The 26437-nt window shown below is 42.4% G+C and overlaps 1 protein-coding gene across 3 annotated transcripts in view; it reads right to left on the bottom strand.

The window, feature by feature from the left end:
- The window catches only part of fer (fer (fps/fes related) tyrosine kinase), an 82075-nt gene that overhangs the window by 19624 nt on the left and 36014 nt on the right, over positions 1 to 26437 (bottom strand). For all 3 annotated transcript variants that reach the window (XM_084324408.1, XM_084324407.1, XM_084324409.1), the window contains 8 exons: positions 25967 to 26066; positions 25110 to 25293; positions 22043 to 22180; positions 20335 to 20454; positions 16915 to 17037; positions 4839 to 5028; positions 976 to 1071; positions 278 to 484 (listed from right to left, as the gene is read on the bottom strand). In XM_084324408.1, coding sequence (XP_084180534.1) covers positions 278 to 484; positions 976 to 1071; positions 4839 to 5028; positions 16915 to 17037; positions 20335 to 20454; positions 22043 to 22180; positions 25110 to 25293; positions 25967 to 26066 — 1158 coding nt within the window. The remainder of the gene's footprint in view (positions 1 to 277; positions 485 to 975; positions 1072 to 4838; positions 5029 to 16914; positions 17038 to 20334; positions 20455 to 22042; positions 22181 to 25109; positions 25294 to 25966; positions 26067 to 26437) is intronic.

Here is a 26437-nt window from a genome sequence, read left to right as displayed (position 1 = left end):
GACACCCGTAGGAGACAGGCGTTTTAGTGAGTCCCTGGTGACACCACTGCTTCTCCTTCTTCCACCACTACTACTACTCTACTACTCTACTACTATTACTACTACACCACTACTACTACCACTACTACACTACTACTACACCACTACTACTACTACTACTACTACTACTACTACTACTACTACTACTATACTACTACTATTACTACTACTAATGCTACTACTATTACTGCTATCATGAATAATAATAATAACAACACAAAGCAGAAGACAAACTTACATCAGCAAACTGGATGATGAAGTGGCGTCTCTGTGCATCAGAGAACACTGACAGGACGTACTCTCCTGGTTTGCCGTGACTCTCTCGGACCAGGAAGTCTCCCTGTTGCCGTAGTAACTCCTGGGCCTCGGTGCGAGGGATGGCCCCGTGGTACCACTCCTGTTCTGACAGAGGCTTTTCACTGGTCGGGATCACGTCAAAGAATTGCTGGAATGGGTCAGAAGACAAGCAGGAGTATTCATATGGAATGTTGTGATTTATTCAGACCACATGGGCCAAAAACAAGAGACTGACAGACAGATACAGGCATGTGGTAAACACACACACACAGTATGCACGACATGTACACAGATACTGTATTTATGACATGTACACAGGTACTATATTTATGGCATGTACACAGATACTATATTTATGACATGTACACAGATACTGTATTTATGACATACACAGATACTGTATTTATGACATACACAGATACTGTATTTATGACATTATACACAGATACGGTATTTATGACATGTACACAGATACTATATTTATGGCATGTACAATACTGTATTTATGACATGTACACAGATACTGTATTTATGACATGTACACACATACTGTATTTAAACGGAAGCAGCACACCCACACAGTATGCATGTATGCACATAAATATGTAACCCCCCTCCCCCCCACACACACAGTCTTACCGATGAGGATCCCAGGACAGATTTGGGAGCTCTGATCATGCCAGCGATGGAGTGACGCAGCGTGTCAAACTTCGACGTCTTGTCCTTTGATTTGTCCTACAACACACACAGCTAGTTGTGAGTACATTGAAGGCAACTCAGGCATTTCTCCTGTCAAATGTATATTAACACTTTGAGTGCCAGCAGGGGGCGCACGATTTATCGCTTGAATGCCAGCCATTTGAGACAGATCTTCCGATATTTCATGATATTCACGGAGCTATTTCTATATTCTATATTATGGCTATGTGTCTAATACGCCCGTCGCTTATCAATGACTTGCTTGCAGTCAACATGTACGAAACGGATTGACGGTACATTTCCGTTTTATACCGTTTTGAAAAACCGAAGTTTTTGAAAATTTCCAAAAAAAATAAAAAGATTCCATGATAATAGCTCTTTAGTGGAATACACAAAACACGTTGTCGTTTCTCGGCCTATTTATGAATAGTTTTCAAATAAATGCTAGATTATCGATAGTATGTGTACTTATGCACGCTAGAGAAGCGGGCTGAAAAATCGATTATCTATTTCCTGGTCAGCGCACACACACGCATACACACATAGGGGACACGTTGTGATCCGCTGTGAAAAAAACATCTGATTACCCCAAGACTGGTAACATAGATTCCTTATCTCACATCAGATGTTCTGCAAAAAGATTATTCCAATTCCTGATCGCCATTCCAAATATCGATCGCGTTTATTGATCCAACGTTAGGTACTCGAAACACATATTCCACGCTGTTCTGAGGGTCGGCAATGACTGCAGTAGTCTCGGGTTACATGCCTGAGAAGTAAAATGTGGATTCGGGAGTTTTATTTTCTCATCTATTTTCATTGAGTCCAATCCAATGGGTGCATTACCATCCGGGAGACGATAGGGGGCGGTATTTTCCCTGTTCGAGCTCATAGACAGTCCCAATGGTAACCTGAGGCTAGATTGAGACACTCCCAATGGTAACGTGAGGCTAGATTGATGAAAAATGAATGGATATCGCTAATAAAAGCAATAACGATTAAATAACGAGATTTCTCATCCTTGGCACTCAACGCATGGCATGAAATAACGAGATTTCTTGTGGCTGGCACTCAATGTGTTAACCCTTCCACTCCCACACGACAGCCGGTTAACCCTTTCACTGCCACACGACAGAAGGTTAACCCTTTACTATCACACAACCGACGGTCGCCTTTTAAGGGTTAAACTAAATCCATTAAATGAACATCCCTTGTCGGGTCGGTAAAACACACCACAGCTGCACGAGGAGCCTTTAATCAGCAAGGGATTTCTATTTTAGTTTGGGGTCAGGCTTGACGTCTTCAGTGAGGTTGAGGTTAGGGTTAAGGTTTACAGAAGGTTAATGTTTATAAGCAAACGTGCATAAAATGTGGGAAAAACTGCCTTATTAATCCTTTCACTGCCACACGACAGAATGTTAACCCTTTACTATCACACAACCAACGGTTGTGTCGTGTGGCAGTGAAAGGTTAACATTCTGTGTATTGTCGCAGTGAAAGGGTTAACTGTTTTTGGTAGTGCGGCAGTGAAAGGGTTAACAGATTATTGGCATCAAAAAGCTCACATTTATCCACCTGACAGGGAATGTGCATATATCATGGGAAACGTGCAAAATCTCAGTTTTCCCACATTTACTGTAACATACATTATTTGAGTCCCGACACTGCCCTCTCTAGCCACTCTCTGGTACTACAATAGACTCATCTGCTAAAGCTGTGGTTCTCAACCCATTTTATTGTGGGACACAGACTCATACAAGAATAAATGAATGAGAATGAATGAGCAAGATGAGAAGATGAGACAGCAAAATATGAGCAGCTACTGACCAAGAGCCAAACCGATTCACTTTGATTAAGAAAAGTATTATTACAGGATACATTTCATTATTTTAATTAAAGGTGCTATAGATAACATTCAGTCACTAGATGCCGCACTAGAGCACCAGCATGCCATTTATCCAATCAGGTGCATTCCACGTGGGGGAATGGGAAGTAGGGAAGGGATACATGCCTGCAACAACAACGTTAATTTTGGACCTGCAAAACCTATATATTTTTTTTTTATATTTTTGCACAAATCTTACAAATATTCAAGAGACATCTTTCAACAGCATAATATGCAAAGTCCAAGATTTGTTTTTTTCTTTTTCGTATTGACATATAAAACACACAAAAGACTTATACAGACATACCAAAAACAGACATGGAAATTAAAAAAGTACTTACAAAAAAAAACTAAAAAACATTACTATATGTGCATATATAACCAAGATGCATATACGTTAATGCATATACATACATAATACAATATGAAGTATATGTACCATCAGGTCAGATCCCATTTTTCACCTTCATCATTGATAATACTGAAACCCCACCTTAATCATTCGTCCCCAGACCGTTCAGTCAGGTGTAGAAAACTGTCCCATACCTCAGCAAAGATATCCTCTCTCCCTGCGACTCTATATGTTACCCTTTCATATGATGCTGTCCGGAACATTAGTTCCATCCATTCTTTAAAAGTAATATCAATGGGTGATTTCCAATGTCGTAAGGCAATTCTACACCCTGATATCATGGCCATTCTATACCACATTCCCTGGTATTTAGGCAGCTTAATCTCTTTCGGTACTATACCCAAAACACATGCCATTGGGGAGTTATTCACCTTTACATTCAAAACTTTACTCAGGAATATCACAATTTGATCCCACATTTTCCGGACTTTCTCACATTCGTATAACATAGTAAAGTGCCTGTCTCCTTCTCACATCTCCAGCAGATGTCACTGTCCCTTAACTTTAGTCTGGCCAGTTTACTAGGCGTCCAATAGCTTCTGTTTAAAGGGGAACTATCTTATAAATGGCCTTTTTGAGTGTTTAGCATTGTTTCCTAGCTATGTGAAGTGAACTTATATTAATATGATCTATGTCTCAAAATTCTCATATTGGCGCATTCTTCCAATTCTCCTCTCACAATATTCACCCTCACTGAACTGAGTCATTTGAAAATGTGATGATTTGTGATGTCAGAAAGACACTGCTGCATGATAATGGAGAGGTGCAGGATGAGCTGCACACAGTGGCTGGACCTAGACCTGGAGCCCAGGCTCAAAACAGCTCGAGATCTTGAGGTAGAAAAATGCTGTTTTTGAGGACTTGATTAGAAATACAAAACAATGAATAAAAAATATATATATATTACAGAGGTGTTCCATAGACTCACAGGAATTGTGTAAAAGTGCCCAAATAGTGAAAGAAATAGTAAAATAGTTCCCCTTTAAAACTTTGTAAAAGTGCAAAACCTATTTTAATGATAAATTAATCAATCAATAATTGTTTTGGGGGGAAGCACTACTTTCATTCTGCACCTTTCTAAAAGCCCTGTAGATTTTTCTTCATGATTACTCTACATACATTTCATTTTATCTTTTATTTATAGCATCTTTAATGAAGAATTTATTTGTATTTTCTCAAGGCCCATCTGAATGGTTCTCAACTGGTGTGCGCCAGGAAGTCCAGAGTGTTAAGTAAACCAAAACAGGTGGACAGGATTCTAGACTGTCTAGGATTGCCTAGTTAAGAGAACTAACTACGGTAGTTGCCTAGTTCAATTCAATCAATTCAGGAAGTTGGGTTTTCCCTCAAGGTTTTGGTACAAAAACATTGTCATATCCAGCAAATGTTCTAGGATAAGAAAATGGGTTCGGTATCCATGTACATCTTGCCTTTCCTGAGCTGAATATGAATCCACTCCGGCCCTTATCTGGTTCATGATAGGAGATCATAGTTCGTCATAGTTACCATGGAGTTGATGGAGCGGGCGTCGTCCTCGTAGTTGACGACCGGCGGTGGCTCTTTCCCCTGCGTGTCGGCCATCTTGGCTTCTAGAAGGTCCTTCTGGGCGCTGAGCTTGGCTTCAGAGCAACACAGCAGCTGGACTGTCTGCCTCAACTCCTCCAACGACTGTTTCTGACTCAGTAGCAACACCGCACTGAGGGAGGGATAACGAGAGAGGGAGATCTGGAGTTAGAAAGAGATGGACTGACAACCAGACTGTCTTTCTGCCTCAACTCTTTCAAGGAATTTTTCTGCCTCAATAGCAACTCTGCACTGATGGAGAGGGAGAGATGGCGGAGAGAGAGATAGAGGGAGAGAGAGAGGGGGAGAGAGTTAGAGAGGGAGAGAGAGATAGATGAAGAGAGGGGCAGAGCTCCAGTCAGGCAGATGTCAGACAGGATGAGTGAAAGTGTGTGAAGAGCGTGTCAGATAGAGAGAGAAAGAGAGGGCAGATAGAAGGTCAAAACGGAAGACAGAGAGAATAAAGAAGAGAGAATGAGTGTGTGAGAGAGAGAGAGAGAGAGAGAGAGAGAGAGAGAGAGAGAGAGAGAGAGAGAGAGAGAGAAACAGAGGGACAGAGATAAAGAGGTAGAGAAATCGGCGTGCGAGTCGATCCTAGATTGGACTATAAACCAGTAATCTGCTACTGGTAGAGATATCATTTACTGGTGGCTTCCTACACTGTAAAAAAAAAAGTTACCACATCTTGGATTCGGTTTTAACATCTGGGATGAGATTATTTTGATATAACTGGGCTTTTGATGAAGAGTAGCCTTGAACACAGTTTGTAGTAATTTCACAGCAAGGTAATGGACCCTATTAACGCCGCACCCAATGACCCCCAAGGGAGCTGCGCGGTGAGCCACACACTTGAGCCACACACTTCAGTCCAAGATCTCCAGTAAAGGGGTTATAGCATGCGGGTTAAGTGATCATTACATGATATTCTGTACCCGCAAAAAGCTAAAACTAAAGGCTGGCTGTCACAAAACAGTCACATCTAGAGACCTCAAAACCTACTCTAGCGAGGCCTTTAACCTTGAACTGGAGAGTCTGGACTGGTCAGATGAACTCAATGGTACACTGGTTGAAGAAACTTGGCTTGGCTTCAAAACCAAATTTTCATCAATACTAAACAAAATGGCCCCCCTAAGAACCACCAGGGTAAAAAATCGCGCTGAGCCATGGATGCACACTGAAATACTGACCGCTATGAAAGCCAGAGACAAAAAATGCTCTGAGTTTCGTAAAAGTCAGTCAAAGCTTACCAAAAGCACGAGCAGTGAACTCCAAGACCACGTGACTGAACTCAAACTAGAAAGAAACAGACTAAGAAATTACGTAAACTCCATGATCAAAACTGCTAAAAAAAATTTCATCAATGACAAAACCGAGGAAAACAAAAATAAACCACGTGAACTTTGGAAATTACTCAACAATCAACTAGGCTGCAGTAAAAAACTCAAAACCAGGTTCTCAAACATAAACATAAAGACGGACAACACGCTCATCACAGACAAGCTGGATGTAGCCAATTACTTAAACACTTTCTTCACAAACATAGCCACAACACTGGTAAACAAACTACCCTCCCACTCAGGGCAGTATGGGGTAGAACACATAGTAGCATACTACATGAACCTAGGCGTCCACAAAGACGACTTCAAACTGGAAATAGTAACTACAGATGAGGTACTCAAAAAACTGAGCGCCCTCCAACCAAACAAGGCCACTGGCCATGACAACATCCCCTCCAAATTCCTCAGAGACTCAGCAGCAGCCATCACCCCAGTCATCACACACATAATAAACCTCTCCATAAAACAGGGACACGTCCCCAAGGACTTCAAAATTGCGAGAGTAACACCCCTGCACAAAAAGGGCAGCAAATTAGACCCGGGTAACTACCGCCCTGTTTCTATCCTTCAGGGTATCTGCAGGTTTAGCCCAGTCAGATTTAAGGCTTTTTAAGACTTTTTAATGCCACTCAGAATTAAATTTAATACCAATTTCACGATAACAAAATGGCAAAAATCATGGGTACTCTCAGTACACTCATTCAAGGGTACTACGACTATGCCTGCACCTCATGGTACCAAAGCACCTCAAAGGCACTAAAAACAAGATTACAAACATCACAAAACAAACTGGTCAGACTACTGCTTAACCTCACTCCTAAAACCCACTTTACCCCTGCCCACATTCAAAACCGCTCTTAAAGAGCACCTACGGGAGGCTGCAATTCGAAACTGGCCACTGTAAATGTCCAACCCCCCCCCCCCCCCCCTCCTCCTAATGTACAGTCTCATCCCCATCATATATATATAATATTTTCTGTTATGATCTCTGGGTAACAGTACTGTATATTATTTGCATATCGTATATGTCACAAATGTAACAGTACTACAGTATATACCTGTATGTCATGTATGTCCCTATGCCATAAATGTCATGATGTCATGTATGTTTTTACTGTATTTATTTCTGTATATTTTATTTCATTTTTATTCTATTTTACTCTACCTTATCCTAGGCAACTTGATTGATTTGTGTTATTATTCTAATTCGTGACCTGTCCTGTCTAAATGTTTAAATGTTGAGCGATTTGCAGTGTCAAATTTCCCACGGGATAATAAAAGTATTTCTATTCTATCTATTCTATGTTGTGTATGTCAATATGAATTGAAAATGGGGGACCCTGATGTAAACAAGACAAACGTCTTTCTCTGGTCTGCATCCCCTTATTATTGTGTGTATTGAGCTGTACTGTATTGTACACATTCTGCAATCTGTTAAATAAAGTTTTCATTCATCCAGTTGTTTTGTTTTTGTAGTTTGGTTGAATGAATACTTTATTTAACAGATTTCAGAATGGGTACAATACAGTACAGCTCAATACACACAATAATAAGGGGATGCAGACCAGAGAAAGACGTTTGTCTTGTTTACATCAGGGTCCCCCATTTTCAATTCATAGTGACATTTATGACATGCACAACATACATGACATTTATGGCATAGGGATATACATGACATACAGGTATATATTACCATTACATTTGTGACATACATGATATGCAAATATACAGTACTGTTACGCATAGATCCTAACAGAGTCAGGGAACATCGCTTGAAACACCTCTCCTAGTCCCTCATTTCCATTGTAGGACTGATGCTTTGCGACCGTATTTAGAACCCACAGTACCTCAGCTTCAAGGGTTGGCGTGGAGCCGAACGTTACCCGGACAGGTGCAGATGTAATTGGTGGTAGACCTACCTGTCCCTGAACAGTTGATGTGGACGGTGTCGGCGTCGAAAATAAATTTGATATTGAAGTTGTCTGCAGGCGGGTTTTTGTAGAGGTAACATGCTTAGCGCTGTGCATGTGACTCGACTGCTTTTATTCCCATCGTTCCCAGTTTAAAATCCTTTTTGAAGAGTTTGCAGCGGGCCTCGTACATGTCTTTCACTGGGAGTCCAACCACGGTGCAAACAGAGGGTTTTCGAGCCAGTTCTCATTACATTTGCACTTTCCCATGTTAAATTAACGAGTGCAAATAAATACAAATCAATTAAACTAAACTAAACGTCAGCGTTATCGCTACGGCTTGAATAACGTGTTACCTATGCTCCGGTGTTCTGAAATAGCTCCCGACGGCGACACACATTAAGGACCATAAATTGGTTCCGCCCCACTGCGTACCGTTTGCGTGAAAGAAAAAAAAAAGCCTGACTTAATATCTCCCGTTAATAGTTTCCCCCCAGATTTCACAATGAAACATAAGATGACATGGCATGTTTTTAAGACCTCCGAAAGTCGGATTTAAGACATTTTAAGACAAATTAAGGCCTTAATAGTTGATAGTTGAATTTAAGACCTTTTAAGACTTTTTAAGGTCCCGCGGACACCCTGTCCTTACATCCATCTCGAAAGTCATGGAAAAAATAGTATACGAACAGATCGAAAAGTACCTCGCGGAAAAAAATCTAATCTACGAATTCCAATCTGGCTTCAGAACATCCCACTCCACTGACACATGCCTTCTCTACTTGAACGACCACATCAAACAAGAGGTGGACGCGGGCAAATACTGCGGCATGGTCATGCTGGACCTACAAAAGGCCTTCGACACTGTCAATCACACCATTCTGATTGACAAGCTAAAAGCAATTGGTTTTGATAGTTTATCAGTGAGCTGGATACAATCCTACCTGGAGGGGAGGGAACAGATGGTGGAAGTAAACGGTACCCTATCCCCCCCCCTCACAGTGAGCTGTGGTGTTCCACAAGGAAGCATACTAGGACCGCTACTATTCCTAATTTATGCAAATGACATGTCGTCAGCTTGTGACTGCAACTTGTTCCTGTTTGCGGACGACTCAGCCCTGCTGGTCTCTGACAAGAACAAGTTACAGGTTGAAAAATCCCTCAGCTCGGAACTAAGCAAAATCTGCATATGGCTCGCCGACAACAAACTATCATTACACATGGGCAAAACAGAGTCCATTCTCTTCGGTTCAAATAACAAACTCAGCAAGACCGACGGCTTCTCGGTTACAGTGGGTGACAATATTATCACAAGGAAAGATGAAATTACCTACCTGGGTTCCATCCTAGAGGCTAATCTTTCCTGTGACAAAATGGCATCCAATGTAATAAAAAAAGTCAACCAACGAACGCGATTCTTGTACCGGATCTCCTCTCTGGTAAACAAGAATACCCTGAAGACTCTAGCAGGAGCACTCATTCAAGGGTACTACGACTATGCTTGCACCTCATGGTACCAAAGCACCTCAAAGGCACTAAAAAACAAATTACAAACATCTCAAAACAAGCTAGTCAGACTACTACTTGACCTGACTCCTAGAACCCACCTCACCCCTGCCCACTTTGACAACCTAGGATGGCTTAGAGTAGACGACAGAGTACAGCAACTTGCAATGGGCCTGGTCTACAAGATACACTACGCGACCAAGGTACCCATGTACATGTCAAAATACTTCCCAAAGGTCAGTGAATACCACGATCACAACACCAGAGGGAGCTCCACAAATCATGTAAAACCCAGATTCGGGGACTAAACACGTTTCGCAATTATGCCACATCAATGTGGAACGCCCTGCCTAAAGCTGTAAAGGAATGTGAATCACTACCCACCTTCAAAAACACTCTCAAAAAACACCTACGTGAGACTGCAATTCGAAACTGGCCCCTACAAATGTCCTAACCTAGTTGTACAGTAAATGACCAAGTAAGGCTTTGTCAATATTCCAATGTACAGTGTAAAATGTGTGTGTGTCCCCTACCCCCCCCCCCACCTCCAATGTACAGCCCTCACCCAACCCACCCAACCCCACCCCACCAACCTCCTCCAATGTACAGTTTCTACGCCAAATGTATATACACTCCTTTTCTGGACACTTTTGTATCACAAACAGTACTGTATTTGCAAATCTGATATGTCATAAATGTATAGATGTAGCAGTACTGTCTATCTGTATGTCATGTATGTCATATATGTTACGATGAATTGGAAATGGGGGACCCTGGTGGAAACAAGACGAAAGTCTTTCTCTGGTCTGCATCCCCTTAACAATTGTATGTATTGAGCTGTACTGCACTGTACCCATTCTGCAATCTGTTAATAAAGTTTTCATTCATTCATTCATTCAACATGCAGCGGTGTCTCTCTGACATCACATATCGCGCACATTTTCAAATGACTCAGTTCAGTGAGGGTGAATATTGTGAGAGGAGAATTGGAAGAATGCGCCAATATGAGAATTTTGAGACATAGATCATATTAATATAAGTTCACATAGCTAGGAAACAATGCTAAACACTCAAAAAGGCCATTTATAAGATAGTTCCCCTTTAAAGGAACTCCAGAGAGAGACAAGATAGATAGATACCAGTTTCCTCTCTGTACGTTCAGTAGAAAGCTCTCTGGCTGCACGTTAGCCTAGCTTAGCACAATGAATGGAAGCGGACATGGCCGGTTAGCCTAGGCATTGTCCAACTAACACCTCTCCCGAAGGCTAACCGGTCATGTCCGCTTCCATTCGGCCAAGTGAAAACATCCTACCCAATCGGTTTGTCTTAAGATAAATAACATTTGAATGGTGACTACAAGATTAAAATCACTTGGGCGGCTACGTGGTGCAGTGGGCAAGGCGCTCACCACGAATACTGGAGACGCTGGGTTCGCCTGTTCGAGCCCAGCGCTCCACATTGCTTTCAGTTTAGCTGGTCGTCCGTACTAATACACATTGGCAATATTAGGGGGTGGGAAACTGATGGGTGGGGATCGGGCGTTGTGGACAGCGACTCCTACACGTCGGTTGATGCGCCTGCGCAGTAGAATCAGGAAGCGATGGGGGCAGCGCCCCTCCAAAGCGCAGACCCCTGACGCTGAAAGATCGCGCCGCGCAGGTGAAAAGATGCGACTGCTGTTACCTCGAGTATCGGAGGGGACTCGTGCTATGTATGACTTAGTCCACACATTGCAGCCGGCTTGTGGGAGGCAAGAAACAGCGTTCGAGACAGGGGAGGGTTGAATTGGATGATACGAAATTGGGATGGGAGAAAAATAGAAAATGGGAGAAAAAAGTGGACAAGGATTACAAATATTTTCACACCGACACCATGCGAACATGCAGTCAATGTCCAAATACAAAACTCCCAAAAAGAGATGCCCTGATGTCACTCTAGTTTGAACTGGTTTGTATTGTGTTTTTTAGGTTTTGTAGCCATAGCGAGCAAACAATTATAGAAAATGCATAACTAAAATAAAGAATCGGTTCCATGACAGAGACCTGCGCAAGGCGTGAAAAAAATAAAAACCTTTACTGAACACCTTCTACTGAACACCTTCTCCAGGTTTGACACAGAGGACAGTGAGAGAACTGAACACCTTCTCCAGGTTTGACACAGAGGGCCGTGCACCCGAGTACAACAGGCTTCTGTCAACCAACTCTATAATCCAAACTACGTTTCTAATTTCCTTGGACTAGCATCATATCCCAACTGCCTGGAAAACATCCTCCATAATACCCCTAGCCAAGTGTCCACCCAAGTGTTCAAAGCCAGGTTGTCCCAGTGAATATAGGCCAATCGCTTCAATAATCATCGAAAACATAATAAGGATAATACTGTAATACTGTAATTTCTGCTGCTAGACATCAGACACAAGCTCCAATTTGCATACAAGGCACAGTATGACGAGTTTCATTCCACATATTGTACATGGGTTTGTTCAAATGCACCACCTGGTTCAGCTAATCAACACCTCATTCAGTTTAGATTTACATCTTTAGTTGACTCCTCCAATAAGCAGGAGTGGTACACCTCTGGCAGCTAAGGGTAAGTGGTATCAAACAGTGTCGAACTTGAGTGCTACACTCTTGAGTGCATAGTAGTATAGACATATTAGCATAGTAGGTAGTAGTATAGGGTCAGTCGCATAGTACATAGTAGATAGTAGTATATAGTAGCAAAGTACATTTTACATAAAAGTTTAACTGGCTGTTCTGCTGGTGAAACTTAAAAAACTCAGAACATGCAATGAATCTGTACATGGAATGGCTGGAGTTCCCCGAGGAGACATTTGGGAACTAAACCGGTGTTCTTCTAGCGCTCTCACGAGAAAATAAAACACTTACTTCCCAGATAAATACTGTAGCTTTAAAGCAAATGTCCTCAGGTGGCCCAAGACTTCTACATAGTACTGTACGTTTCATTCCATCCACTTCTAATCCAGCCTTTATTACATCACAGACATGTTTTGTCTTCTTCATGTTTGTTTGTGTTTTTCCATGCGTTTGTCGACATAAGATGTCTTCCTAAACATTTAGCATAAGAGTTACAAAACAAGCACAAATTCGAAATAGCTGACCTTTTTGCGATAGGCCACTCCCATTGCCACGCCCCCTTTCATCCAATTAGTATGAATACACACAAACCCACACACACACTTGACCTCCATGCCAAATTTCAGCCTCCTAGGGCAAAACTTGTGACTGCTAGAGAGTGGGGAAATATCTGCTATATGCTGGTTGCAGCTAAAAACAAGAATGCTCAGTGAAGTTGTGGGACAAAACCAAATTCCATACAGTAGCTCAATCTGTGAATTATGAGTTACAAGGGCTAAGGTGTTGACTACACAGGAGGATGCCTGGTGTATCCTCTGTGTGTGTGTGTGTGTGTCTCTAATCCCTTGTCTAGCTGAGGGGCCCAGGCAGTGTTGCCAGATGGGTGTGCGAGTGCCGCTGCTTGCGTTTAAATACAGTATCGGTGTGCATGCCATGCCATCTGTGTGTGTGTGCGTTTACCACAGGCAAAATATTTGTACAAATAGGATAATTATCATACATCTGGCAACCCTGGCCCCAGGGCACGCATTCACAAACACACAGTATCAACATGACGAGTCATTCCTACCTATATGGCACAATGCCACAGAACACAGCTCACTGGCCACTTCACCTGCTGTTTGATTACAATCTCCTGTTGTTTGCCTACTGAGTCGTCTGCCGTGATGATGTAATGGAATTCTATGGATAAGAAAATAATCTGACTACTGTCAATTATATAGTTACTTTTCTTTACCACAAAGAGACTTGTCAGCTTAGATGAAAAAGGGGCTCAGGAGGTAGAGCGGTCGCCTGGTAACCGGGATGTTCCCGGTTCGATTCCAGCTCCTCTCTGCAGCGTGTCAAAGTGTCCATGAGCAAGACACTTAACCCCCAACTGCTCCCGATGAGCAGGTTGGCACCTTGCATGGTTGCCTCCGCTGTCGGTGAGTGAATGGGTGAATGTGAGGCATAAGTTGTAAAGCACATTGGATAAAAGCATTATTAGCAGGCTATTCTCGGTCCTCACTCCACAATGCTGGAATGAACTTCCCACCACAGTCAGGACAGGCGAAACCCGCCCAATGTTCCACTGTTGACTAAAAACACACTTCTTCAAACAATATCTGAAGGAAAAGAAAAAAAAACTACTAACCTTCGTACTGTCTTTTACTATTATACACTTTGCTACCAAGTAATCTACTGTGCCTAGACTACTACCTACTATGCTAATATGTTTATACTAGTCTGCACTCAAGTGTATAATCAACTTTGATACCGTTTGACGAACAATATCACTTACCCTTAGCTGACAGAGTTGTACCCTTCCTGCTGACTTGTTGTACAGAACTTGTACATCTCTTTAGCATCAGCAAAATTACTAAATGTAAAAATAATTATGTAAAAGCGCTATATACATGCAGTGTATTTACCATCCATTCATAGAAACAGGAGGATGAATGTAATGTAGAACGTTTGTAGAGAAACCAAAGTCTCTCTCTGGTAAAGTAACTATACAGTGTCTCTCCTATGTGCATGCGGTGCTGCTGCTGGGTGTCTTTGGCCTCGTAAATGTGACATGTTTTCATGGAGAAGTTGCTGTCGTGAAATGTGATTGTGTCCAAACGTTCTAAGCAACGCAAACATTCATCAAAGCTCGGTCTCTTGAGGAACTACATTTATATTATTTAAGCTACAGACGCTTCATATCAATATGACACAATGTGAGTAAAGCATAGAAACATGAAACTTTGCACCTGATAATATAACATTTAATAACATTTATGGGTGTCCAAATTTCCTCTCTTGGGCCCTCAACACTTCGACCCTGGTCAAGAAGGCTCACCAGCGCCTCTTCTTCCTAAGGAGACTGAGGAAAGCCCACCTGTGTCCTCAGATTCTGGTGAACTCCTACCGACGCCAGATAGAAAGCATCACTAACTGCATCACAGTCTGGTACGGCAGCTGCTCTGCCTCAGACTGGAAAGAACTGCAGAAGGTGGTGAAAACCACTGAGGCTGTCCAGCACCAATGGTGTCTGAGGAAAGCATGCAGCACAGACACCTCAACCACAGACAGCTTGCTTCTTCCCCTCAGCTGTCTATCACCTTGCTGAACCCCCCCCTTCCTGGAGGCTCCCTACCATTACGCACAAAAGCTGTCAATCTCAAAGACCACTTTGACAGGGAGGGAGTGGGAAAATGGTGCATTTATATCTTTTATCCAAAGTGCTTCACAATTTTAAGGGAGTGGGAGGATGCATGGGTTACAGACCTTTTGGATTGGATAGTTTGTGTTATGTGATTTCACTGTATACGGGTGATTGTTGATATAGTGTGTCAATAATTGTTTTTATACTTGTATTATGTTTAATAAAAGCGTATTTTCCAAAATTTCAGAAACCTTAATTTAGGACCTCATAAGCCAAACAGACGTTTCCCTACTCATTACTGTACACAAATATGTACTGTATGTACTGAGGCCTGGAGAGCCCTTCTGGTGCCGGCAGACTCATAGAACCCTCCTGGCAGGGCACGCTATGAGAGAGACACATAATTTTTCTTGCATACATGCAAAGATTTCCCACCGCTACGACTTCATCCATGGGGAGACACTGTTATATAATAACAATTGTGGTCAGATTGTTATCCATAGAATTCCATTAAATAATCATCGCAAACATCTACAAACTTCTTCCTCCACTTTGACAAGTATCTATTTGAAAATAAAGACATAATTATTATAATTTTCTTTTTTTTTAATAACCGACATTCAATATTCAGAATTATTCCTTTAAGAACACTGGGATTTAAGTAATAATTTTAGATCACTATTGGTAGTGATCACACTGACAGGTGGATACAGAGGTCTTGGTTTCCTCACTGGCTTTCAGAAGGTTTCAGAGCAGCAGCACACAGGCCTTCTCAGAATGGTGTGAAGTGTGAACATGAACTGGGTCCCACTTCCAACGCGCCATGCTTTGGCTGGGTCCTCTATGGGGATGCACTGACTTATCAACCGAACGTCTGTCACGACTCTGCCACGGCATAAGAGGGCAACGGGTGCCGTGCGCATGTGTGGTATGAACATGTGTAGTATGAACATGTGTGGTATGAACATGTGTGGTATGAACATGTGTGGTATGAACATGTGTGGTATGAACATGTGTGGTATGAACATGTGTGGTATGAACATGTGTGGTATGAACATGTGTAGTATGAACATTGGCCAAATATTTATTTTAAACATCAGTATCAGGCTTTAATTATATTGTATATTGTTTACACTGCCTTTTTATTCTATTTTCATTTTTACTTCTCCACTGTACTATAATTCTGTGACCTGTACCTGTATGTCTTCTACTACCTGTACCTCCCCTCCCCCCTCCCCCATGCTGCTAGGATACCGAATTTCCCCAGGGGGATCAATAAAGGAATATCTTATCTTATCTGCCCAGAATTTCACAATGGGTGCATCCCTAGTCCTCCTATGGTAACATAGCCTGCTAGCGCGCCAACATGTTGCCTCTCGGCTTTTCAACACTTCCAGTCCGATGGCCACTAAAGGCTACAGTGGGTCACCTGTCTCTCTGGTGGCTCTGTGGAGGAGGGTCTGCTGACTTGAGGAATGTGCCGAGTAAGACCTCTCCCTCTCCCTCTCCCTCACTGCTGTCACCAGCTTGGTTCTGTCCTCCTCCACAACGCCGGCGGGGGAATACTGATGTTGATTGTTTTGTTAACTTACTCAGATTTCCTCTCAAGTTCATTCCCCTGCAATATTTCAAACAGCCTTCCCCGTTCAACCACGACGTGTCAAAGTAATTTGACTTTGAATGGAAGTCAGACCGGTCCTCCCGAACAACCGCAAGCATAGAAGTTTTAACTTTTTATGAAGATTTTGTTGTGATGGATAAGGATGCCGATGGCAGTAATGACAGCAGTTATCATATTGCTGATGATGGTAATGTTGCATGGGTGGAGAGCTTGATTGCTCAGGTGTGTCATGAAAACACAAATAAGGTGAAATGGGACTTCCTGTTTAGCATGTTGTTCTTGCAACATTTTTATTAAAAGATTACATTTTTTTTATTTTGAAGGCCAACTCACTCAACAGGAAGGCCCATTTCACCGAATGTGTGCTGGCTTGACGTACCTGGACAACCCGACTGTCAACAGAAACGGTGACTCACTCTGATTTCCTCTCCCAGCTCTTGGCCGACTCCTCTATTTTGCCCTCCAGGTCGGTGACCAGCTCCTCTTTACTCCTCAGACTCTGTTGGGTCAAGACCAGCTCATCTGCCGTCGACTTCAACCTGGAGACAAGTGTGTGGGAGATGAGTCAGGGTCAAAGGTCAGAGAAGGGTCAGAGGTCAGAGGAGTCAGAGGTCAGAGAGGAGTCAGGGCCAGAGGTCAGAGAGGAGTCAGAGGTCAGAGAGGAGTCAGGGCCAGAGAGGAGTCAGAGGTCAGAGAGGAGTCAGGGCCAGAGGTCAGAGAGGAGAGGAGTCAGAGAGGAGTCAGGGTCAGAGAGGAGTCAGGGCCAGAGGTCAGAGAGGAGTCAGAGAGGAGTCAGGGTCAGAGAGGAGTCAGGGCCAGAGGTAAGAGAGGAGTCAGGGCCAGAGGTCAGAGAGGAGTCAGAGAGGAGTCAGGGTCAGAGAGGAGTCAGGGCCAGAGGTAAGAGAGGAGTCAGTCAGGGGTCAGAGAGGAGTCAGGGTCAGAGAGGAGTCAGGGCCAGAGGTAAGAGAGGAGTCACAGTCAGGGGTCAGAGAGGAGTCACAGTCAGGGGTCAGAGAGGAGTCAGGGTCAGAGAGGAGTCAGGGCCAGAGGTAAGAGAGGAGTCACAGTCAGGGGTCAGAGAGGAGTCACAGTCAGCGGTCAGAGAGGAGTCAGAGGTCACGGTTAAAAGGATACTGTACATTTCAGTTTCATCACCAGGGATGCGTCACATTATGGGGAAACACTCCACATGTGTTTAACCTCTTAACCCTTTCAGTGCCATTCACGTGTTAACACGTTTCTTTTATTTTTTTTTATCTACTTTTTTCTCCCCATTTTTCTATTTTTTCTCCCATCCCAATTTCGTATTATCCAATTCTTCCCTCCCCTGTCTCGAACGTTGGTAGACCATGCCTCCCACTGGTCGGCTGCAATGTGGATGAAGACATGCATCACGTGTCCCCTCCGGTACACAAGGAGGCAGCCGTCGCATCTTTTCACCTGTACAGCGTGATCTCTCAGTGGCGAGGAGTAACGCGTGGGAAGCTCACGCTGCCCCCGATACTTCCTGATTCTGCTGTACAGGCGCACCAACCGACCTGTAGGAGTCGCTGTCCACAACGTCCGATCCCCCCCCACCGGCTTTCCCACCCCTAACACTGCCAATTGTATTAGTATGAACAACCAGCCAAGCCGGAAGCAACGCCAAGAGCTGGGCTCGAACCCAGCATCTCCTGCGTTAGTGGCGAGCGCCTTGCCCACTACGCCACTTAGCTGTGTTAACACGTTTCTGAGCCCCAACCGTTGAGTGCCAATAATGTGTTAATACGTTCCTGGGTCGTTTAATTTTTTTTCCGATTTTAATACCCTATTCAATGTCAGGGAGCTGTATGTTGCCTGTAAAAGACATACTGGGACTCCGAAGGTGCAGTACCGGCCGCATCCTACCAGGCGGCGGTATCGAGCACCCTTTGAAACATTGTGTCTTGGGCTGTGCGTCGATTATATGGGTCCGGGCAGACTTTTCTTTGTCGGGCAAGTGAAGCGGTTGTTGAGAAGAATCAAGTACTCCCGATCCGTGTTTTGTGATGGATTATGTTGGCGACACGATGGACATAATTACTTGGAATGGCGATCAGATCATTGGAATATTCTTTTTGGGGCACATCCTAGTCAAGGTAAGGGCTATGATATCAATCTTGCGTTGATCCGAGCATGCCTTCATTGCGATCTGAAAGTGTTACTGTAACGTTACTCCACAACGTATGCCGTTGGTGGCGATCAGAGCATCAAAAAAACGACCCCCCCCCCCCTTTCATGCATTCATGATGGAACATAATACCTATCATATGCATTTGATTTTTTTATTGTAGCGTGTGTAGGGACAATGCCAATGCATTTAGTATAATATACGTTGCATGCTATTACCAGCCTCCCAGGAATGACCCTAGACCGCTCTAAAACCATACTTATATTCACCATGGTATAAAACGGGAACAAATGGATGGAATTTTTTTTTCTTTTTTGCATCTTGACTGGAAGAAACTCGGTGTCAAATGACCATAGTATTGTATCCATAGAATATAGTTATAGCTCTACAAACAAGGTGAAGGACTCCATTAGTTTAATGCTGGCACTGAATAGATGGGCCCCGGAAACAACGTGGCACCCAAAGATGTTAAGCCCGATCCAAGATTTATTTCACATCACAAATAGATCAATACAGTCCATATTAAGTTATATTGAGTTTCTTTTTCAAATGTAGCCAAGAGTAAAGACCCTAACCCTATCAAAACAGCAGTTAAATTGTATATTTTCAGCACTACGTTTGTTTACCAATGATTTTAAGTGTTATTAGCTAAATTAGCTTAAAATAATCTCTGCGCATTGCACCAGAAAATGGACGATTTAGACGCAAATAAAGGAAGCAATCATGAAATCGTTGTAGTCCTAAGAAAGAGGAGACCCAGGGCTTTTGATATACGTCAAAATTCCACAAAACTACACTACCCAGCTGCAGACTACAGAAGTCCAACTATTTTTCTCTTAGAGATATTGACATGATTGTCGTGTTTATATCTTACGGTTCGAACAAACCTCAACGTTATTGCCATAAAATACGACATATATTGTTTATGTACCTTTCTGTGAACGTCTAGAAAAAAAAACGTGTCTCAATCCGGTAAATAATGGCGGAGCTATGGACATTATACAAAAGTAACTTTACTTACAGTAGATTTAATTCACAGTCTTTTCTGCCCTGTAACGGGCGCCTGGTGGTACTAAATCCAGATTTAACTCTGCCATTGGAAAGAGGGGATTTGGGCCGATCAATAGATGTATGACTTGGCCATAATAACATTGTTTATAGGCCTGATATACTATATTCATTTTTAAAATAGCAAGTGTCCGGATGGCAAAATTCAGTACTGTATCTACAAACGCCCCTGTAAATCTGCCCTTTGTTCATTTGCTTAGATTTATAGTACACTTGATCTCATGAAGGTGCTGAATGAGCTCAGTGGCAATTCTTCACTTTCGGGCAATGTTAGCATGGTGTTATTCACAGTCAAAGATGGAAAAAACATTAATAATAATAATAATTGATATTCTCCTTTGGTTCATTACAATTTACTCAAGCATAGTAACAAGACACAATATTTCTGACACTGGGAATACATTCCCTGAGGTCCATAGATGACCCTAGATACCAAGAATATGCAAAAGGAACCTTGTAGAAGTGGAGCAATCTTCCATTTACTTAGGTATGTATTTTTAGGCAAATAATCTGAAAATATGGCTAGGGCGTAAGAGGTTAAGCTTCTGTAAAAACAGCTTATTAGTAATCTTGGTAAAGGAGGAAAGACAGACAGATAGATGGATGTACAATAACTAACATGGCCTGTAAGCTGTCAGCAGTCAGGTTGTTCCAGAGGATCTCATTGGCCTGCAGGTTCTCCGTTTCCTCCAATAGGGAGACATCAAACTCCACACTGGGTTCTGTGGTCTCTGGGGACCTGGACAGTAGTTGAGGGAGGATGAGACGAGAGAGCGAGACCGAGAGAGATGACAGATCTTCAGGATGACACAATGGGTGTATTTACATGCACATTAAAGGGTATGTCACAAATGTTGGACCCCTAGCAACTTCTTACCAATGATGTTGTCGATTGCCAGAGTCCTTTCTCAGCACAAGCCATGCTGTTCTTCATACTGGACACCTGCAGCTCCAGCTTGTTAGCCACAAAACAAATCTCAAGTCAATGGGGCCACGCTCCAGTCTGTACAAGCTCTGAAATAAGCTCTGAAATAAGCTCTGAAACCTACTACACAGTGAAGTTCAGCGTTTATTTCAGGGCTTGTACAGACTGGAGCGCGGCCCTATTGACTTTACATTAGTTTTATGGCAAACTAGCCGGAGCTGCTGGTATCCAGTATGAAGAAAGAACTCTTTTGATCAACAACGTCATCAATAAACAGGAAATAGGAGTCTTTCAAGCTTAAGGTAAAGAGCTGGATGTTGTGTAACATGGCCGAGTAAACGACTCCTTTTACACTAAGTATTTTTATTTGAGCTGATGTGATCTGTGAGCTCATTTTATATTGTGTATAAATTAGGGCTGTCAAAATTAATGCTTTAACTCTGGAGATTAATTTAAATTTATTAAAGCATTAAAATAAATGTATCTAGATTAATCTATGGAGTGAAAAATCTTCAATTTTAGCGCCGCGGATATAAGAAAGAGGTCTAGCTGAGTCAATGTTGATGGTTTTGTTGAACATTTGTATTTCACAGGAGAGAAACTGTATTCAAAGAAAGCTATTAAAATAGTATTTGAATCTAAATATACTTTCTTTGTGTTGATTTTACATTAATTCCATGATTTTACTCAAGTAAATATCTGTTACAAGCTCCGGTCTTATGTAGAAAAATGCTATTTTTAATATAGATTCATTACAGAAAATTGTGAGATTAATTAGTAAAAGAATTTAATCTATTGACAGCACTAATATATATATATTGTTTTTTATTTATTTATGTATTTTATGATTCAAGCTGTGTTAGACCTGCCACTATCATGTCCAGAATGGAAAAACATTTTTTAAACTTTATTGTGTCAACCTACAAATGATTGTATAATGTATGCATGGCTGTTGGCTGTGCATTTGTTATTTATTGTCGAAATAAACTAAAAAACAAGACTGCTGGGATATGCCCCTTCTAGCTAGATACAGATGCAGGTGAACACCTTATACTGTCTGGTTTTGTGTTTCCATGGTAACAGTAACACCATGGTTTACTCATGTATATGGCCATATTGGTAGTCAAAACTACAGTCTAGACATCAGTCTACAGAAGTCTGAATATAAGTCAACTTCCAAATTAAATAATTTTATTTTCATTATAATTTCTATTAATATTATTTCTATTACCATTACTTTTATTATTACTTTTTAAATTATTATTATTATTATTATTATTATTATTATTATTATTATTATTATTATTATTATTATTATTATTATTATTATTATTATTATTATTATTATTATTATTATTATTATTATTATTATTATTATTACCATTCCATTCATTATTATTACCTGTAGACTTCTATGAAGTTTTCGTATTCAGCCACAGGGTCAATCTGGTCGATGGAGGTATGGATCTCTTTATGGACCTTCACAATTTCATCTGTTAACAGGCTGGTGATCTCACTGTACTCCTCCAGGATACCCTTACTGAGTAAACAATCAAACAAAAACAACAACATGTAAACATCAACATAAATGATATATAAACATCAGTTAACTCCACTAGTTAATCTGTTAACAGGCTGGTGGTCACTATACAATACAATACAATACTGTACAATAGACCACGTACGCGAAGCCCCGGTTCCTTTATTTCTTCTCCTATGGTGAAGATGAACAGTGTTTTCCTTTCCTGTCCATTAAACTGCGTTTGGGGTAAAGTGATGTTTTACGGGAGGATTATTAAATTATTAAAGAGGCACATTTCTGACACTAAACAACCCCCGGATGTTGCAATTTCGTTACACCCCCACAAGGAGAACGCACTGGCGCTGGTGACATCAAGTGACCGGAGCTGCAATGCTAAGATACTTTCATCTAGCGATTTTTCCTTTCACCGCCGCACTACCAAAACGGTTAACCCTTTCACTGCGACAATACACAGAAGGTTAACCCTTTCACTGCCACACGACAGCTGGTTACCGTCGGTTGTGTGATAGTAAAGGGTTAACCTTCTGTCATGTGGCAGTGAAAGGGTTAATTGCCGCTTGGAAATTCAAAATGCCCTGCTTTAGCGGGAGAAATTGAAGACCTTGTTCAGCCTAAAGAGCCTGCATGAACCACAGACACAACTAGCAGCCATCTATTAACCCTTTCACTGCCACACGACAGAAGGTTAACCCTTTACTATCACACAACCGACGGCGACCGGGTTTGAAAGGGTTAACCGGCTGTCGTGTGGCAGTGAAAGGGTTAACCTTCTGTGTGTCGCCGCAGTGAAAGGGTTAACCGTTTTGGTAGTGCGGCGGTGAAAGGGTTAATAGCCCATTCATTTTCCTCCAGCTGCAAGAGATTCCTCACTTGACCCTTTCACTTGACCCTTAGGGGCGACAGTGGCTTGGGAGGTAGAGCAGTCGTCTGGCAATCCAGAGGTTCCCGGTTCGATTCCCGCTCCTCCCGGGCAGCGTGTCGATGTGTCCTTGAGCAAGACACTTAACCCCTAATTGCTCCTGATGAGCAGGTTGGCACCTTGCATGGTTGCCTCCGCCATCGGTGTGTGAATGTGTGAGTGAATGGGTAAAATGTGAGTAACAAATTGTAAAGCGCTTTGGATAAAAGCGCTATATAAAAAAGCAGCCATTTACCCTCACAGATACATCAAAAAGAAACATTGCATAAACAAAGCATTAACAAGCTGGCTTTATTTCGTGTCAATATCTGCTCCTGCCATCATGCTTCTTATCAGAGGCTAAAGCCAGCTTAAAGTGCAGTGGTGTTGTGTGAGCACACACACACACACACACACACACACACACACACACACACACACACACACACACACACACACACACACACACACACACACACACACACACACACACACACACACACACACACACACACACACACACACACACACACACACACACACACACACACACACACACACACACACACACACACACACACACACACACACACACAGCACCCTTGTAATCTGCTAATGCCGCAAAAGCTCCTGATTATTATGGGATTAACCCTGGAATCTGAAATCTGTGGGTTACCATAGAGATTACAAATGTTAGAATCTGCTGTGTTCGCCATGGAGATTATAGTGGTCAGATTTTCCTGCTGGAGAACTAGGCTGAGGAGTGGAAGGTTGAGTTACATCTTGAAGAAACAACCTCAGGACGTTGACCAGGGATGGTGTCTTAGTATTAGTATAGTGTTAGTATTACAGATTGGAAATAGCAACCCTGCATGGATATTTCAATATTTCATCTGGGAGCCAAAAGACAGCCGTCCCCTCCAAATATCGCCCTAGGATTGACAACGTCATTGTGACATAATGGATCCTGAAATGGGAAAGCTGGGAGGGGTGGTGTGTGGTGCGTTCGCCGGTCAGCACTTCAACTTCAACATGCAGATGAACGCGTCCAACGCAACACTCCTGGCTCACAAGATTCGCCTCAAAGCGTCAAACTGGCCGTTGCAGATCAAATATGAATCGAGACTGAGCGATTGCATTGCCTATGGCTCACCTAAAATGCCTTCAGACATATGGGGAAAGTTTACGAGCAAACCACCATGTTTTTCCTGTTTGAAAACAGAGACACACAAGTCAAGGACCGCCCGTTGTCAAAACCCAGGGTGGCATTTCACAGGATCCTGTCAAAACACCCAAAATAACGAAAGCAGTGCAATTTCCAGTCTGTGGGACTCTTCTAAATCACATGCATGTTGTTTTGTGGTGTTTATACAATATTGAGCAAGTGATGACAGTATGCAGGTGCTTGGCTCCTCCAACACACCCGTCACAGAGCCTAGTGTTCAGGTGTGTGTGAGGCTTTAATGACCTGAGTAACATGGCTGCACAAACATATTCAGTGGAGGTGGGGAAAATAACTGATTCACGTCAATTAATTCAATAATCAATGATCTAAGTCTAGTTTTCTGGGTTTTGAGTTATTTTTCCTGGAATCGTGTATTCATTTAAACAGCAACTGGAGTGAGTTCTATTGACCAGTTTTTAACCATGATGTGTAACAATACATTACCTAGAGGCTGTATGCAGTGAACTGGTATAAAAGATTACAATAACAATGTACTGAATGGGATTGAAGCAGAAATTGTGATGCATGTAAGATTATTTTCTTTTCTTTTTTTGCATTACGGTTTTCTTTTTGTCTCATTGTTTTAATCAGTATTGTTGAAATACACATTTAATTCGGAACAATTGTGCTTTGACTATATTTTCATTGATAAAAAGAAATCATTACAAAAAAACTGAAAGAAATTGCGATGCATCGAGAGTCTTGTGATAACTGAATCATAGCCCTAATAGTTGGAATTGAATCAAACCACCAGATCCCTGGTGATTCCCATCCCCAAATAAATACAAACCACACAGACTTACAGTGCACTGGTCATGTCCTCCTGCATCCTCTGCAGCGAGTCCAGCAGCCTGGGCAGTGTGTACTGGTGGTAGTGCTCCTGGTGGAGCTGGGCGCTGCGTACGGCCAACACATACTGGTTGTGGAGGTTGTGGAGCTTCATGGTGGCCTTGTCATACCGTTCCCTCGCCTTCTCTGGTTCTTTACCTGCAATGTAGCGGGACAGAGGTGAAAAACCACACTATGAAAAGACTTCATGTTTTTTTTTTTTTTTTTTTTTTATCTTTTTCCCCCTCCATTTTCCTCCGATTTTTTTCTCCCATCCCAATGTTAGTCGTATGCCAATTCCCAGTCCCTTCCTGGTCGCTGCGCACTTACCCCCCACAGTCAGATCATCTGGGAGAGTGGAGGCTACCACGTGCTTCCTCCGACACACGTCCAGCCAATCACTGCTTCTTTTCACCTGGCAGCGCGGATTCTCATCGAGAGGGCGTAGCGTGTGGGAGGATCACACTATCCCCCTCAAGTCCTATCCGCGCTTAGCAGGCGCCCCGACCGAACTGTAGGAGTCGCTGTTTACAACGACCCGGACCCACCCCGCCAGCTTCTCCCACCCTCTAATACAGCCAATTGTATTAGTGCAGACGGCCAGCCAAGCTGGTGACAACCCCGGAGCTGTGAGCTGGATTCGAACAGGCGAATCCAGCTCAAAAGACTTCATGTTTTTAAAAGAAACACAACTATAACCATCCAAAACCATGGTGCAAAACTGTCCAAGTAGATTTAAAAAATACTTTAAAAAGTCTTATATCCTGACTATGATCTGTCCATACCACTCTTTGACTGACTGTCTTATTGATTGATTGATTGATTCTCGTACCTTTGAGCATAGCCTCTTTGTATTTCTCCTTGGCAGAGTGTGCGTCCTTGGTCAGCTGGCGATACGTTCCCTTCAACTTCTCCAGGTCACTCTTTGTCACCTAGAAGTTAGAACACAAACACAGTTACGTTCCCTTCAACTTCCCCAGGTCACTCTTTGTCACCTAGAAGTTAGAACACAAACAGTTACGTTCCCTTCAACTTCTCCAGGTCACTCTTTGTCACCTAGAAGTTAGAACACAAACACAGTTACGTTCCCTTCAACTTCCCCAGGTCACTCTTTGTCACCTAGAAGTTAGAACACAAACAGTTACGTTCCCTTCAACTTCCCCAGGTCACTCTTTGTCACCTAGAAGTTAGAACACAAACAGTTACGTTCCCTTCAACTTCTCCAGGTCACTCTTTGTCACCTAGAACATAAACACAGATAGGTTCCCTTCAACTTCTACAGGTCACTCCTTGTCATCTAGAA

Source organism: Notolepis coatsorum, assembly GCF_963971535.1.
Source record: "Notolepis coatsorum genome assembly, chromosome: 11".
NCBI classification, from domain to species: Eukaryota; Metazoa; Chordata; class Actinopteri; order Aulopiformes; family Paralepididae; genus Notolepis; species Notolepis coatsorum.
Note: the sequence above shows the minus strand (reverse complement) of the source record. Positions and strands in the feature narration are given on the sequence as shown.